This window comes from Tenebrio molitor, chromosome 1 (assembly GCF_963966145.1).
Source record: "Tenebrio molitor chromosome 1, icTenMoli1.1, whole genome shotgun sequence".
In the NCBI taxonomy this organism is placed as follows: domain Eukaryota; kingdom Metazoa; phylum Arthropoda; class Insecta; order Coleoptera; family Tenebrionidae; genus Tenebrio; species Tenebrio molitor.
In genome coordinates this window covers 45315681-45332574 of record NC_091046.1, presented here as the reverse complement: position 1 = coordinate 45332574, position 16894 = coordinate 45315681, and the positions used below count along the sequence as shown (strand labels likewise).

The following is a 16894-nucleotide window of genomic DNA, read 5'->3' as shown; positions in this document are numbered from 1 at the left end:
AGATCGATAGAGGGCGCCTTCAAAAAAAATATTTCCATTTATTTCTTCATTAATTTCTTATTTTGAATATCAAAAACCTTTCAAATTTTACTATTATTACAAAATATCTACTGTAAATTTGACTATTTAACATTACATGAATCTGTATTCGCCAATTCTTAATTTCCATTACAGCGTACTGCCTTCCGTTAAAACTGAATTCGCTAGGTGGCAGCACAGAGGGTTTTTCAAAATGACAACAGGGACGGACCGGCTACAATCTAAAAACACTTTTCAGCTTCCCTTAATTAATTGTTATTATTTAACACATATTGATTGAATCTTTTCACTAATTTCTTAATTTTAGAAAGTTTGGATTAAAAATCCGTATCGGTTTTAACCTGGTATCCATGCATGAGAAGTCCCCATTTCACTTCTTTCATCAAAGATAGCAAGAAAAATTATTAATTTTGAAGTAATATGAGTGTTACTGCAGTAATTTATTGAAGAAGTTTAATGAACATACATTAATTTGATTGGGAACAATTTGAAGAAGTAAATCTTCAGATTTTTATCTGACAAATCACTTTAAGTTAATATCTTTGTCATGACTCGGAAGATTTTGCAGATAATTCAGGACTGGATCCTGGATAACTCCCGACTCGAGGACCAATCCTGTGAACAAATGATAAACCGTCTTTTCTTCATAACTGGGAGCATCAGGAAATCCATTTCTGAAAGCAAACCGAAAAAAGAGCAAAAACCCCTTTGCCGGCATATGGGAAAAAATGTCATCTCAGCAGTCCGCGTGCTGATGGCCCTATTCGAGCCCTTCTGTCGGAGTGATCGGGCGGCGGCGGCGTCGGGGGCGAGGCGTCGAGGGCGTGGCGTCGCGACGTCCGATCCGGTACCGCCCCCGCGTAGGGATGGCCGGAGTGCGGAAAAGTGTCGCTAGAGGGCCAGGCAATGCATGTGTAAGCTCGTGGCAAAGTACATGGCGGACCACTCATTCGATTGTTAAATACTTGATTAGCTCTAAATAAACATTTAGTTTGTGTTCACTTCTGATCGATTGTTTGGAACTTCCGGTTTGACAGTTTTGCCTAAATAATGGGTAAAGTTCTATGTGATGTTGGCTTTTTTTCGTTGTGTAGACGCTTTTTCAGGAAGTGGCAGTGCGATGCGCTTTTTGCACTTTTGTCGATACTCGGCAGTTGTTTTTTCGCAGCATTCCAACTAAAAACAAGCACAAACCGCTCCCAAAAAAATGCTTGCAGTACTCGTACTTTCAAGATCGCAAATCGAGGAATTTTATCTTTTTATTTTGCTTTGTATGGCAGTAAATTAATTAATTATGGAAGCAGCCGCAACGTCACTGCGTCTGTCAGTTTTTAAAATGATTTCTTCGTTTCTATTTGGCACTTTCCCCATAATAAATCCTTCACGTTCATATTACTTCCACATATTCCAGAGTTGTAAATCTTGGCATTAACACAATTTTATATTTCAACTGAAAATGCAAAGTATCGAAACGACGTCTGAGTTGTCGCCTGGAAACTAATTAAGCGGAGGTGCTAACAGTCCAGAACAAGAATAAATTCGGTGTAAAGTTTGAACGTTTCCGTACACATAATAGCTTGTCCGAGACGTCGACACCTCCGGCATGGCTGGGTACACAGAAGTCAACTATTTGACAGCGTGTCGATTTGTTAATTGTCCCCAAAACAGAAAAATTTTAATAGACCTGTCACCGACGAAGCTCATATGGGTGACCTCGTGACATCGGAAATAGACCAGTGGGTGCACCTGGAAGCTATCGTTTTGTCGTTTGGGCTGAAGCTGGGGGTTGAGGAGTACGTGTTTGTCCTGAAAACGTTGTTAGGTGCTGATACGGGAAAAATATATTTTGGAAAAACGACTGTGTAGAGCTGCAATTTGCAAAATTTTGAAAAAGTATTAAAATCTACTAGGTACTAAATGTCATGTACCTGCAGCTAAAAATGGTAAAAATTTAATCACAATTAATTTTTTAATAAAATTAAATAGTGTTGACTATGCTACGCGATAACTCACTTTGGAATAAATTACTAATTACTGTTTTTTTTTTTTTAATTTAAAGTTTGTTGTACTCTTAAAAGAGTAAAATACCAAGGATCAATGAATCTGATAATGATGTTGGTTGTTAGTTGCTTCATAAAGTTATTTATTAAAAAAGGAGACACGGCATCGAGGCCGGATTCCTTGAAAACATCCACTTTTATTATTATTTTGAATGATTTTTTTGCATAACTGGATTTAAATCTACCCTACTTTTCTTTGCTTCAGAATTTTAATTTCATGTTTTGAAACAAAAGTATTAAAGACTTTCAAACCTTTTCGAAAATAGAAATTCCCAAATCTTTGTATACATTTTACCACGGATACAGTTTTTTTTAAATAATCAATATTCACCTAAAAATTTTTTTTCTAAATCTGTGGTAGAAAACGACAAAAACTTTATTCAAGCATTGTAGTTGGAAAGAAAATATTTTAAAGAATCGTTACACTCAAGAAAATCTTGTTGTTTTAATATGCCACTTACAATATTGAAAACAAGAAAAATGTCACAAAATTCCATATGAAAAAACTGTTTCTGTTTCCTTTACAAACATTTTTAATATGCAGTACATTATGCAACAACTGCATAAAGTAGTAGTTTCTTTCAAAACGCAAATCTAAAAATTCTAAAGCCCAGATTTGGTGCATGTACAGTCGCGAGCAATAAATTTTGGTCGCCAATGTCATTTCAAAATTTGGTTAGATCGTCTCAAATTAAAAAAAAACCCTGCCTGATTATGCCATGTCACCAAATTGTCCAAAAATGGTAATTAATGTCATGCAACATCATCATGTCAGGTTATGATATTTACGACCATTTTATAATGAAACATTTTCCATTGCGTCATTAACGTCCAAAAATTATTACATACTTGCAACTGTACATATTTGCACAATCCCAAATTGAAATAAATAATAAAGTTTTTTAGCGTCCGTTATTAAATGCACAAGTTTTTTCATTCATTTGCGTTCATTTTTTCACGCATTTTTGCTTAACGTGTCATTTTTTAACGCAATTATAAAATTGGACATAAAATAGTGGGCTCTGTACACCTTTTCACATTTGTTCCGATAAACTGTCAGTGACGAAGAAGACAGCATCTAAATTCTAGATAATCCAGAAGATGTAGTTGAATCGGTAACTGCTGCAACATTGAATCTTCTCCCGAATAAGTCCAAAGACCTGTATTTAAAAAAACAGTTTAATAATACGATTCATTATTAAGCCGTTTTCGATATAATGATGAGCCCATTAGTAACGCAAAGTAGATAAACAAATATTTTACGCACTAAAAGTAGCAAAATATAGTAGTTCTGTATCAGTAGTAGAAAATAGTAGATACATATATGTATGTATTATTCAATGAGCGGATAATGGGGCGTATTCTGTAATTTTTAAAGGGGCGTTAAAATTTTAGCGTCGTTTAAATTTTAAAATTTGAAGCCCTGCATGATTGGTCATTGCTATGACAACTTAATTTAACGCCCTTTAAAATTTAGCGGATCAGTTACAGAATACGCCCCAATGATGGCTATTACTCGTGAGGATGATTTTGTGTCACGAGCCGCAGGCGAGTGGTGAATTCATCCGAGCGAGTACCTAATAGCCATTATCCGCGAGTACAATACAATACAAATAGTACACGAGTATCAAGGCCATTATTTTGAGAAAAAGTTAACTTACACAATCAATACATTTCTTTTGCACAGGATTTTTAAAAATTAATCGATTTCACCTACACGCAACATTTTTTGTGGATCATGGTGCTAAATATTACGCCAACGAGATTATCTATCTAAGTTTATTAGAAAAACAACACTCAAGAGGTCAGCTTCGACTGTTGGAGGTTAAATACTTAACCATCACATTTGAAGTAATTTTTTTAGTAGATCGAAAATATCGCAAACGCAAACTTAAATCTTGAAAATGACGAGTGTTCAAAAACTGGCACGATTTGGTTTGGAACACGCTTATCTTTACTTATCTAAAATTAAACTCTCGAATATGAACAAAACGTCAATACAGACATACGTTCACAAATGAACAGACTACTCCAAACAAATTAGTAATTTTACCGGTGAAGATTGCTTATTTTGCGTGATTCCCAATGAGTGCGAGAAGACATTTTTCGCGCACGAGGCAATATTTTCACAATATTTTTTTAAACGAACGAAACTTTCATCGTCCAAATTGAAGAAATGGCGTTTTGTAAACCAGAGTTTATTATTATCAAGTCAAATTATTTTCAGAATGGCCAAAAACGCGAATGCTTTTTGGATGATTTTGAAGCACTAGTGCGCGAAATCGACTTTCGCGCGCTAGTGCGAATGCTTTTTGGATGATTTTGAAGCACTAGTGCGCGAACGTCGATTTCGCGCATTAGTGCTTCAAAATGGCCTGCGACCGCATAGTAGTGCGCGAACATCGATTTCGCACACTAATATTTTTTTTCTCCATTAAAAAATTACGGAAAGATTTATAATCGTTGAAAATTGTTCCTACAAAATTCACAAATTATTGCAAAAATTGAAATATCAAGTGAAGCAATTGTTTCCAATAATCAAAGATCACTGCCTACTTGGTTTTATGTTCGTTTATGTTTAATGTATCTATTAAAACAAAAAAAATTAATTTAATTTTCGTACAAAAAATATTGTACGAACCACTTGCGTGAAGATATCTTCCGTTCATTCGCGCATTAATTAAAGGCACTCGCTCCTTCGTCGCTCGTGCTTTAGAAAATGCGCTCATGCGGGAACATCGGTCTTCCCGCACTTGGTTCGTAAATAACTATTTTGAGATATCAGTTTAAAATAATTGCACGTAATATGTCATACTATAAAAAAATATGGAAGGTTTATAAATACAGGATCTTGTTTGTTGGTTTACAAAATTTGTTCAGATAAAAAAAAATTTAAAAAAAATGCGAAATGCCTCAAGAGGTAAATCTCATAATTAAGTTTATAATATGCATTCTTGTAGTTGACATAAGTGAAACAATATTCTTCTTCATCTAATTTGACTTATTTATTGGTGAAGTGAATTAAAAATGTCTTAAAATTTTAAATTCTACAGTATTGGCGAGGATCAAGGAGCTGACTACCAAGAAACAATTACTAACGCGTCATTGATAGATGATGTAGACAATTAATTTTGTTTATTTAGTGACTAGTGATGTAACTATTTGCCAACGTAAGAAAGGGGCTTAAAGTTAAATTATATTTCCCATTTTCTTGTTTGTAACGTAACAACTTTAAAATTTGAAACCAAAAGATCTCTTTCCTAGACGAGATGTTGTGTCTAAACATTGAACCTTGACCTTCCACCTGACCGTTGTCATTTTCTGCAAAAGCGAGTGAAAGTTGACCGGATCACCTGTAAGCCATCCGAATTATTTACGCCCCGCAATAATAACAGTCCTGTCTGCTATATGAATCAATTAATCACGCTTCAGTTAAGCCCAATAATCCCCCTACGATCCGATTATTCGGCTCTTTGCCTATTAGCTCCCTTACCCCCAACCCCAGCATACTGCACTGTCTAATTGATAAAATATTCGGACTATGTTTACGCACGCACGAACAATTTTCACGACGGCGGCGGCGAACTCAAAATGCCATTTTTCACCACCGATTCGGCCCCGCTCGAACTAAAGTCCAACATCCACACATTTGTTGCCAGAGATGGTGGAAGCCATAGTGGCTTGCACAGTTGCATATGAAAAAAATAACAACAAGAAAATAAATAAATGTATAAACACGGTTCATGTTATTTTGGCAAAATGGGAGGCCATGATTTATTTTTTAACGTTGGACACACTGTTTACTTCCGTCACTAAAGCGCCTGACATGCGGAATGAAGATAACATGTAACATGTTTTCTTAGTATTCTTCTTGGCAAACTAGTAAAACTGACAACAAAGCACTAGACATTGACGCTATTTATAACCTCAAACTTAGAAAAGCATAACCTAATTCGTGCACGAGTTGACCACTCTTTCTACTCCCTGGCCTAATAAACGTCGCGAGTAGCTTAGCAGCCACCACACGCTTAAGCCAGCCCCGAGGAAGGGTGCGCTAAACACTGATAAGCATGACGTTGCATGAAATCGCGATTTAAAGAGTTAAACAGGCAACAATAGATTTATGCTCCGGATTAACACCCCTAAATTTGCTAAACGTATTCAGAGGCCGAGTTTAAAGCCGGAGATTGATGAAGTTTTACCGCAGGTGGCTCTCGTCTGCCGATTTGTACACAATTAGACTTGGCACTTTCGTCAAATCACAATGTCCGGACAGTGGGTGTGGACCTCGTCCTGTTGGGTTGATCGATCTGTGATTTTTTCTGTTGCAGCAGCCGGACTGGGTCCGTTGTGTGGCATGTGTTGCAGACCCATTAACGATCGATTCCTTCTGAGGATAATGGACGTCTCCTACCACGAGCACTGCGTGCAGTGTTGCGCCTGTGGTGACCGTCTGCACCACACATGCTTCGTCAAGGACTCCAAGCTCTACTGCAAGCTCGACTACGACAGGCAAGTGCCAAAGCATCAGAACGGTACGTCACGTGGTGTCGAACCCGTATGACTTCAACGCGAATCGTGACTCCGCCCATCCCGTTCCGATCAAAAGTGACGTTTCGGATAGCGTTAGCTAAACCACAATGTGGGTTTATCAGCGACGTGACCTTCCGTCGCCCGGACCTATCCTAAATCTTGCGAGTTTAATATGCGCGCTCGGAATTAATTCTTCGAAAGGGTCCATTACGGATCTTAATAAGATTCCGATATATCTCAATGAAGGTTTCCCTCTGTGCATTCTGGGGCGACGCCGGTGAGCTTACCCCTGCATGTATGTGTGACACGGGATTAAAAGTATCGTGGAGGAGCGGCAGGCAGCATATTGCCAACCTCCCCCGATGCAATATGTTCCCGAACAGTCGCGTGTCATGGTTTATATTATTTGAGCCCCCGAGAAACTCTTCCATTCAACCCCGGAGAGAACAAAGCCCCGGCATTCCTTTATTTACAACAGAAACAACAATAACAATAAAGACGTCGTTTGGAGTTCGAGTTTTTCATAACAGGGAATCGACGTTCGCCCAAATTGGAATACCGAAAATGCGAACCTGGCCAAAAAAAACACAATACCGGAAAATGACACAGCACATCTAATAAATAGTAGTAATAATAATTTTATGTACTGGGAAAGCAAAATCATCATTCGGTCAGTGATGTAATAAAATAGTGCTTTCAGAGGAATTATCATTACTTGATAAAAATATCTGTAATGATAAAATCAAATCCGGCCACAACGGGGATAATAGTGACGGCAAACGTGCTTACTCTGATGCTCTAATTTTGAGAAAGATTAATTTAAATTTTGACACTAGTTTTTTTAAGGGAAGGCAATGATAGCAACTTTTATTTTTTTTAGAAATGTTTGGCCCCTGTGTTACGTTTGGTTTGCGAACAATGGCAGTGAATTTATTGTTAAAAAAAGAGATTCTAATCATTTCTCTTAATTTACAAACAGGAAATGTTTTGCTAATGTTTTTGTATGGACAATTTTTTTTTTTACTAATATCGATATTTATGTAATAAGTATTTTTCTCTACATACAATTGAAAATGAAAATGCATCCCACAATCCATTTCAAAAGAAAACTTAGATGTTTTAATTATATCCTGGTTTTCTTTAGAAATGTATTGTGGGTTGCATTTTTTCAATTCCGCCGGGCTCATTATTACTCGCGAATCACCTTGTATATTAAGATGGTTATTCACTTAAGAAACAGTGTTTTAGTTACCGTTATGATTAGAAATTTAAATTAAAAAAAAAACTACTGACTACTGTTAGAAATAACTATTTGACAGCGAGACTAAAATTTCGGACAACTTCTTCAGATCTAGCAGAATATGAATCTTCATACAAAGCTGTTATTTTTTTTTGCCTCCAATAATGGATAAAAGAAAATGCCGAAATAATATCGGGCCTTCAAATAAATATATACTTAGAGTAGGCGTAGGCGACATTCTAATTCTGTTAACAGTGTAAAGTAATTTTTGTAGGTAACCAATTATTCTCCGGAGTTACACAGGTTACGTAGTAAGCTTTTCCCCAATTTCATATTGTCATATTCCGTGAAGGGGAGAATGCACTACAAAAATGAAAAATATTTTCTAACCTAATTTTATTTCGTTAAAATGTCAGACGTTTCTTGTGTCATTTTCTACGCTGGAAAAATGTTGCAAACAATTGAATTTCCACAGGTTGCTCTAAATATAAATTAATTTGAAGGCCCGTTACTTGCGTCGGTGCAAACTAAAAAATTGTGCATGTTTCTTGGTTTGTTTGATATTTGTCGAAATGGGAATTTTTCGTTTGTTGACCGAAATCGGGCCGGCAGCTAATTTGGGGCCTCCGCGGGCCGTGGGGCCGGGCGGTCACGTGCCGCCGCCGCCGCCTCGGGCCAGGATATTGGACGGTCGCCGGTCAACATCGTGTGTCGTTCTTGTGTAAATATTGCTCCGTTCCAGCCTCCACCGGAGCGTGAGATCGTCGGTTTTGACAAGGGCCGCCGCCCCCGCCCGCCCACCGCGGCTTCTCGTCGATTGTAGCGGCGGAACAATTTTAATTATTCTCCAGGTGAAGAATGCGAGCGGCTCCGCGATCGGTGTTCTTCGGATAAACTTCGCCCCCCCGAATATATCTATGTCATTTAGGCAACGTTCGCCTCGAAGGCAAATATTTGGAGAGTTCGACGGCAAGTTGGAAAGTTCCAGAAATGAGTTTTTGTCAAAGACAAGACGACGTCCCGCTCTGTTTAACTTTTGCTCCGAAACTTTTGATCAATGGCGTGTGAATTCCCTAATTACTTTTCTTGCGTTCAAGATCGACGAAATTAAATCCGGCGCAGGACCTGTCGGTTCTTCTCGTTGGGATTCGGCTAATATTTTTCGACACCTGCACAACTCCGGTGCAACCCCCGCATGACTCTCGGCGGCGCAACCCTCGCGGCTTTTTAACGCCGAGCCAGTGGCGGAGAGGGTGAAATCAATCCGAAATACTTTCCGAAAGATACTCCTTTCACGAAATCATCACGCCGAATACCCCGCGTGCGCGATCCACACAAAATTTGGGTTTGCGTTTAAATTGTAATTTGGTGGTGGAATTATTTATGTGATGGTGTCATAATTTAAACAAAATGCGACAGGGGGAGGATTTATGGGGCGCCTCTGGCTCCCAACAAGCTGTCGTTTGACAATGGTGACGTAGCACGTGTGGTCGCAACGCAAACGACCCCACAATTAATATATGCAACCCATCCGATGGGGCATGATTCAGCCCTCGCCTATGCGATCGTAAATGAAACCACCCCAATTTGTTCTTAGGCTGTTCGTGAAGAAATGCCTGGCGTGTTCGGAGCGCATCGCCCCCGAGGAACTAGTGATGCGCGCCAGCGAGAACATCTTCCACCTGCGGTGCTTCGTGTGCGTGGTTTGCGGGATTCGGCTGCAGAAGGGCGACCTCTACGTGATCAAGCAAGGGCAGCTCTTCTGCAGGATCGACTACGAGAAAGAAGTGGAGATGATGCAGGGGTTCGGGCACGGTAGACGCGTCTCCGAAGACCTTCTGGTAACTTAGCGGCGTCACTTTCCAGGAGAGTTCATCTGCGACGAGCTGCTGCCCTCGAGCCGCGCCCACGACGGGAGACGGGGGCCGAAGAGGCCCCGCACGATCCTGACCACCCAGCAACGCAGGGCTTTCAAAGCGTCTTTTGAAGTGAGTCCGAAGCCTTGCAGGAAAGTTCGGGAAGCCCTCGCCAAGGATACCGGCCTGAGCGTCCGAATAGTTCAAGTAAGCGAAACTATTCGCGAAGAAACGCGACCCCTTTGCTTTTTTTGCCACGTCGCCCGGAAGTAATCGCATCGTTTCCGACAGGTTTGGTTCCAAAACCAGCGCGCCAAGATGAAGAAGATGCAAAAGAAGGCGCGACAGGACGGCAAGGGGGGCAAGGACGCCGCCGACGACGACAAGAAGCTCGCCGTCAAGGAGGAGGAACAAAGCGAGTAGACGGTTTGATTTGTTTTTCATTGAGGGGATGGGGTTATTTGGGGTTTTAATTGTGCGGTGTCGTTCGACAGGTCCGAGATCGACGCCATTTTACAATGACAGTTGTAGCGATACGGAGACGACGCCCGGGGACGGCGACGCCCTTCTCCACCCCCGGAATGACGGCAAGCACTTTCTCGCCATCAAGGAGGAGATCGACGACGGAGCGTTCTTTAAGACCAACAACAATCTGCCAGTGCACCCCTTCTCAAGTAATCATTTCAACATATTTTTATTTGTTGTTATTCATCACTTTCCTTCTGCTCCACTGCAAATATTTTTTAAAATAAAATAAATTTTATTTTATAATTAATTAGAAACAATTTCCATTATTATTTCGTTACAGTACCTTTACAGGCAATAACTTGTTCCAAATATTTCTTCAAATCCATCTTATCTTCTTTTTGTTCTTTCTTTTTTATCTTGTGATCATTTTTATTTACTATTTCTATTTTATAATCCATCTTTTCGGACTTTCTAAAAGACGTTTGTTCCCTGTGGGTAAGAATTTATTTTCTTCATTGTTTCCTGTTTTTCTTTTCCTATTTATTTTACTGGAGATTATTTTAATTCTAAATATTGGCAACAACTTTTCATTATTCCTTTTTTCTTTGTCTTAAATGCCGATTTTCTTCTGCTCTAAATATTTTTCATGATTTTATTTTTCCATTTTTTTTTTATTGTTTCTGATATTCATTAATTTATTTTTTAACTTATTATTTATTTTACTTATTACTTCTGTTTTATTATCCATCTTTTCAGATTTTCTAGAAACTATTTCTTCCCTGTGGGTAAGAATTCATTGTATGTATTTATTCTCTTTCTTTTATAATTAATTTTTTTGCAGATAAGAATTTTTTTTCTGGATATAAATAACTTCTCATTTTATCTTTTTTGTTATTTTTCTACATTTCTATATTTTAAGTAACAATTCTCTTTTTTTTTGTGTGATCCGCTTGAAGATAAATTACTATAATATCATTCAGAGTAGAAAGTCTTTTCGTGCTTCGCCCAGTTGCCGACCTCAACTTCATCTCGCTCTTCAATCTCTGAGCCTAGCTCAAAAAGACTCACTTCTACTCTTAATGATACAATCTACTATTTTTATTTCTAACATTTCTAAAATATTTTATTTCTTTTCTTTTTATTGTTCCGTTGTTCTAGTTCATTCTTTTTTTCCGATATTCTTCCTTCATCTTCAAGCTTTTTTTTATTCTTTTTTCTTAATTCTCCCTTTTCAAGATTTTTGTACATGTTGTTGACAACAAGGAAAGAGAAACATCTTTGCAGGCATGGGGGAGGTGCGCCGCGGGGACGGCTTCATGGGGATCTCGTTTCCTTCGTCCCTCGACTCCGGCCAGGCGAGCATGTTCATGACGCCGCCCATGGCCCACCAGAACCCGCCGCACGCCAACCCGGGCCTGAACCCCATCGACCGCCTCTACTCGATGCAGAACTCGTACTTCTGCGCCGAAGAGGAGCACACCATGATCGAACCCTGAATGCTCTCCGGCAAGACTGAACTTCCGCCGGTCGCCACCGCAACTCCCTTTTTATTCGATGTGTATTAATAAATAAAGAGACAAAGTAAGAGTAGTGTCGTTTGTCCCGTCCCGATTTAATTAAAAGCGCCATCGATGCTGTTTAATTAAAATCATATTTCGCGAGTGGTATTTATTTAGCGCGCTCGAAGAGTGCGGTCGCGTGTTTGTTTTGGCGGCAGGACGACTATTTTATCGTATTTGCTATTTGCCCAAATTCATTCATCAATCCGCCCCGATACTAAAATCAACAGCGGTGTTTAAACAATGAGTTAATTTTTTTATTAATACGTTAAACGGGTAAACACAAGAATATCAGGTGAGGATTCAGGTGTGGGTTCCCAAGGGCAGATAATATACACCTGCAAGAAGATGGCGGCTCTCACACTGATACCTTATCGACCCTATCTCGCCTTCTGAAAAATCCACGAGTGTTGCCGATAAGGCCGCCGCCACTCGTCCGCCAAACCGTCTCAACGAGACGCAAATCCGCGCGGCCGAGTGGCGCAAAGCTCGACGCATCTTTTTTAATTAACGTTTAACGGATTAAGGTGGCACCCATCTGGCGCCGAAGTGGGGGTTTGGATGCCGCTCTGATCTCATAAAAGCACATATTGTGTAACATTGTCAGGTAATTCCCTGGCTAAGGTGCAGGAGCGCTGATTACTGCCGAGCATTAGAGCTTTAATAATGTTTGACAGTAATTCCTCTCGTTGCTTTTGCCATAGCGACCCCTCTTCAATAATCGAATATTACCTAATGCTAACACGACCTCATAGTGTGCGACATTATCATTACCATTGTTTGGATAAGCTCGTGCTCTGGCCAAGTCGTAAGCTCAAGGTCTCGCTATTATTGCGCTCTATTTTCACTCCGAATTGCTGTTTGCTCTCTTTGCACTGCTCGACCTGGGTTAACTGTAGATCTGTTATTCAAATCAAAGTCCAAAAGAAAATTATTAAAATATCACGAAGGACGTGAGCAAAGCTTTTGAATGTTTATAACGAAACAAATGTATTTTTTAAATTACGCAGACTTGAATGAGTCATTGACAAACACACGAGCTCATAAAATAAAAAATTAACTATTTTAAAATTGCTTTGATTATCACAGCGTTATTACAAAAATAAATGTTCCTTACGTCGTAGCTGGTTGTGATTTAAGGTGTATACACAAAGATTTGCCGCTTCTTCTAGATTTGTAAATTTGACATTTGACAGCTCACACTTGTCACTTTGCAGTTTTCATTGTTTGTCATTTATCAAAGTGTTAATTAAGATGTTCTGAGTTGCTTAAAAAAACAACAATTTTTTTCAAGACTGTTTCGTGCAGGACATTAGTTACTCTAGTAAGTAGTAAACATTTTTTCTTTGAAAACAATATGTACATTTTTATCATTTTCAGTATTTCTCAACCAACTATACGATTCAAAAAACATTTATAACAACCCCGTACTGTGTTACAAAATTCGAATCATTTTCATCAAATTTTAAAATGTTCTGTTTTATTGATCACAAGTTTCTCAATTGAAGTTTATATTCGAAGAGCTATTTGAGTACGGGGTGGAAAAGCTATGATGCTGAAGCCCCTGTGGCCTAATGGACAAGGCATCGGCCTCCTAAGCCGGGGACTGTGGGTTCGAGTCCCACCAGGGGTAGTTCACTTTTTTTCACCTAAAACACCCTTTTTGTCGCAACTGTGAACAAGCATGAGTGTTTCGTTGTTCATAACAACCGACTGCATCGAATATAAATAAATACAATAAAAAAATCGATTGTGTCGGGGTTGTGCGGAGTACAGAAATTGGTAATTAATTTGTGGTTGCAGCGACTGCAGCTGCACTGCAATAATCGCTTTATTATAGGGCAGTTGGGAGAATAACCAAATATCGAAATCATATCCATTTGGGCAAATAAAAACGAGTGTCATAAGGGCGTACATTTCACTATACGGTGGATTTGTTGTATTAGAATTGTCGAAATTAATAATAATCAATTAATAACAATAATTTTATTATGACTGTTTGAAAAAGAAATATAATTGTTTTGCTCTCCTGCCATTGGTTTGTTTATCTTTTGGTGTTCGAGTAATAGAAATCTTAGATAAGAGATTAGAAACATCAGAAATAACTGAAAAATAATATAAATTGATTTATACATTTTATAGATAATAATAATAATTTTTTTTTTTTTTTTTAAATATAAATTGATTTATACATTTTATAGATAATAATAATAATTATTATTATATTTATACAATCTACGAGAAGAAGAATTTCCCCAGAGAAAAATATTTACAAGTTCATCTCTTGAGTGAAAGGGAAAATAATGATGAACTGCCAAATATTAAAGAAGCAAGAATATTATAAATAATTTGCCGGTAATAATAAACTTTAAATAAGAAAACATTAGATTTAATGAATAAAATAATAAATAAACAAAACTTCTCTGCTACAAAGTGTCTGTAAAAGAGCGTAGGTATAGCGCGTTCAATTGAAATCCTGGGCTGGGAAGGCGTTGGAAACCGTCAGTTGTTGTGCTTTTTTAAAGCGTAGATTAATTGGAGCATGTTGACAGCTAACCTAAAATTTAGAGCCAAAAAATTCTTTCTTTGCAATGTTTTACATTAAAAATAGAATATCTTAACGATTCCTAATCTCGAAGCAAATAGCTAAGGGCACCCTTTGCTGAAAACAAACATGTTGAATTAAACATAAACGGCGGGAAATTGAAACTTTACACTGTTCTAAACGGTTTAATTTTTCCAACGCCTACTCAGGATTTCATTTGAAAGCGCGATATATCAAGAGTCCTGTGGAATTAGAATATATGTATTTGATTTTTGCCGCTCTATAGCATATTGTGGTCCCAAATAGAAAAAGAGAGGTTATATAAATCCACTAATGACAGGTTTTTGATCAAGATTGGTGTAAGATTAAACGTAATTATAATATAGAAAAACTGAAAAAAACCACAAACAAAACAACTGAGACGTCGAACTCATAACTGACGCTAAGATTTATAATTGGACATTTGACTGTTGACATTTGATTTGACGGCTTCAACGGGTCGACATAGTTCGACACAATAAAACTATAGAGCCGCATAATTCCACAGGACTCTTGATATACGTTTTTTTATAGACAGTTTGTACAGGGTTATTATCAATGATTGTAGTCGAAGCAGGCCATGCCCATGTTAAGAAATTTTTGCCACTTTCATGTAAACTGTCAATTTTTGTCGATGTCACTGTCATTTTTTAGGTGAAAAGAGCGGTGATGAGAATTTTATTTTATTTTTTTAAATTAACGATTGAATCCAAAAATATTGAGTTGTTTTGCACCCAATTGATAAACCATTATTCAAAAATTTCGCGGGAGAAATAACGAACCGGGTTCTGAAACTAATCAGGACAATTATGGAGTGATGAAATGTTCTAACCTGTCTTTATTCGACACTGTCAGAATTTGAGAATTTTCTCCTGCGTGAACGCATTTTGATAAACGTCATAACTTGCCAAAACGAAACGTCAAGCTAATTTTAAAGATTTTAAGTGATTTGGAGCTTTTAAGGGGCTCGTCGAACAAACAATCGTTATATTCAACTCGTTCGTGTGTAAATTGGGCTGTTTATGGCACTCGTGGGCCTTTAAAACTCTCGTTTTACTCGCGTTGCCATAAAGAGCCCAATTTACACACGAACTCGTTAAATAAACTACTATTTTAATAGTTATTTATACAAATACATATACAAATTAGAAATTACTCAAATGTGAAGTTTTATCTTTAATATAAGAGCTCTAGCGAGGATATGATAGGTTATTGATTCCTTCTAGGGGCGCCCTGTATCTTGCACTTTCTGTTATTGTGCACTAATTGTTACATTTTTTGTGTGGCGTTGAAAGCGGCGGCAGCAGCGGCTCTTCGGGGACACCATGTATGCATCATCACAAAAGAAGTACATATTAGATATAATCATCAATATACGAGATAAGATATATTAATGTATCACGTATTAAAATTATTTCTTCCAATCCTTTGTTCCTTTTTTCAATTTAATTCTTCATTAACTGACACACTCCAGGATTGGAGTACAGGATAATAAAACCCCAAACTCGCAATTCATAAACGCTTTATTGCACAGTTACTTTTAGTTTTGTATTTTTTCGGTGTGGACCACAATCGACAGCTATTTTATAATGCAGCAAGTACTTAATAGCTTTTTTCTACTCCTATTGGATAATACTGTAATTATTAAAGTGTTTTTCATTAATAGGATTCATTAGTTCATTACCCACGGCCCGTTGAATAATAATTCAAAACTCACTGCAAATATCACAGCAACTAGTTTATGAAGTCCAGTCGCAAATTCTAATGCAATGGTATCAAGTATACAAAGTAATAATTTTAAAACGTCAGTTTCAGTTTGTCTAATAATGAAACTTATTTATCAATTTCTCTTCATAGTCGTAGTATTCTATTCGCGGCGGATAAGGCTATTACTCGCTCGGATCAATTACGCCACTCGCCTGCGGCTCGTGACACAAAATCATCCTCACGAGTGATAGCCATCATTATCCTCTCATTGAATAATATACTATTGTACGGATTGTTTCCAGGATAAAAATGAAGTTTTGAGTGACAGCGACGCGAGTAAATAATGTGACAATTTGTGCGAAAAGTAAAAATAAAAACTAATATCAATCTAAAGTGGTGAGTACATAAAAGAGGAATGAACGGACAGGAACAATATTTGCGTTTGTGTTTGCAAACAATGGGATGAAGCGTCGTTGAACGATTTATTGAAAGAATTAAATGGATATTAAATTGACGAGCTTGTAACATATGAAATGAAAACGAAATTCTAATGACATTTGCCAAGGCAAAAATAGAAAAACATTAACAAAAGAGGCTATTTTTGCAGTAGTTTTTTTTCTTCACGTAATATTCCAAACTGAAAAAAAACGACATGTATTGATAATAACGATGTTTCCCTTAGTTTTCTTTTTTCTTGAAATATTTTATTTTTATTGTAATTACATTTTTCTATGTTAGTAATACCGTGCGATCGAAAATAAAAAAAAAACGAGATGGCCATGATTAATACACTTCAGTTGGCACCACGTAGAAATTTAATTCAAATGTCATCAGATGTCATTAATTAC

General features: G+C 37.7%; 1 protein-coding gene and 1 non-coding gene across 3 annotated transcripts; both read left to right on the top strand.

Moving 5' to 3' along the window:
- Positions 1 to 78: 78 nt before the first annotated feature.
- LOC138138034 (LIM homeobox transcription factor 1-alpha-like) lies at positions 79 to 11806 on the top strand. Of its 2 annotated transcripts, XM_069057723.1 has the most exons (7): positions 79 to 1093; positions 6431 to 6611; positions 9470 to 9687; positions 9739 to 9935; positions 10020 to 10143; positions 10223 to 10402; positions 11481 to 11800. In XM_069057723.1, exons 1-7 carry the CDS (start codon positions 1090 to 1092, stop codon positions 11690 to 11692), a joined length of 1116 nt encoding a protein of 371 aa, XP_068913824.1. In that variant the 5' UTR covers positions 79 to 1089; the 3' UTR covers positions 11693 to 11800. The 2 variants fall into 2 exon arrangements, with proteins under 2 accessions (XP_068913824.1, XP_068913834.1); XM_069057733.1 differs by lacking the exon at positions 79 to 1093 and having other exon boundaries at positions 6433 to 6634; positions 11481 to 11806.
- A 1509-nt stretch (positions 11807 to 13315) lies between these two features.
- Positions 13316 to 13388, top strand: TRNAR-CCU (transfer RNA arginine (anticodon CCU)). Its single transcript has one exon. It is a non-coding gene; the product is annotated as a tRNA-Arg (tRNA).
- The last annotated feature ends 3506 nt before the right edge of the window (positions 13389 to 16894 follow it).

Bases quoted from the DNA above. Each gene is read 5' to 3' on its own strand.
- LOC138138034 (XM_069057723.1), top strand. The intron at 9,688-9,738 runs GTAGACGCGTCT...GTCACTTTCCAG, and splicing joins GATGCAGGGGTTCGGGCACG to GAGAGTTCATCTGCGACGAG. The intron at 9,936-10,019 runs GTAAGCGAAACT...CGTTTCCGACAG, and splicing joins TGAGCGTCCGAATAGTTCAA to GTTTGGTTCCAAAACCAGCG.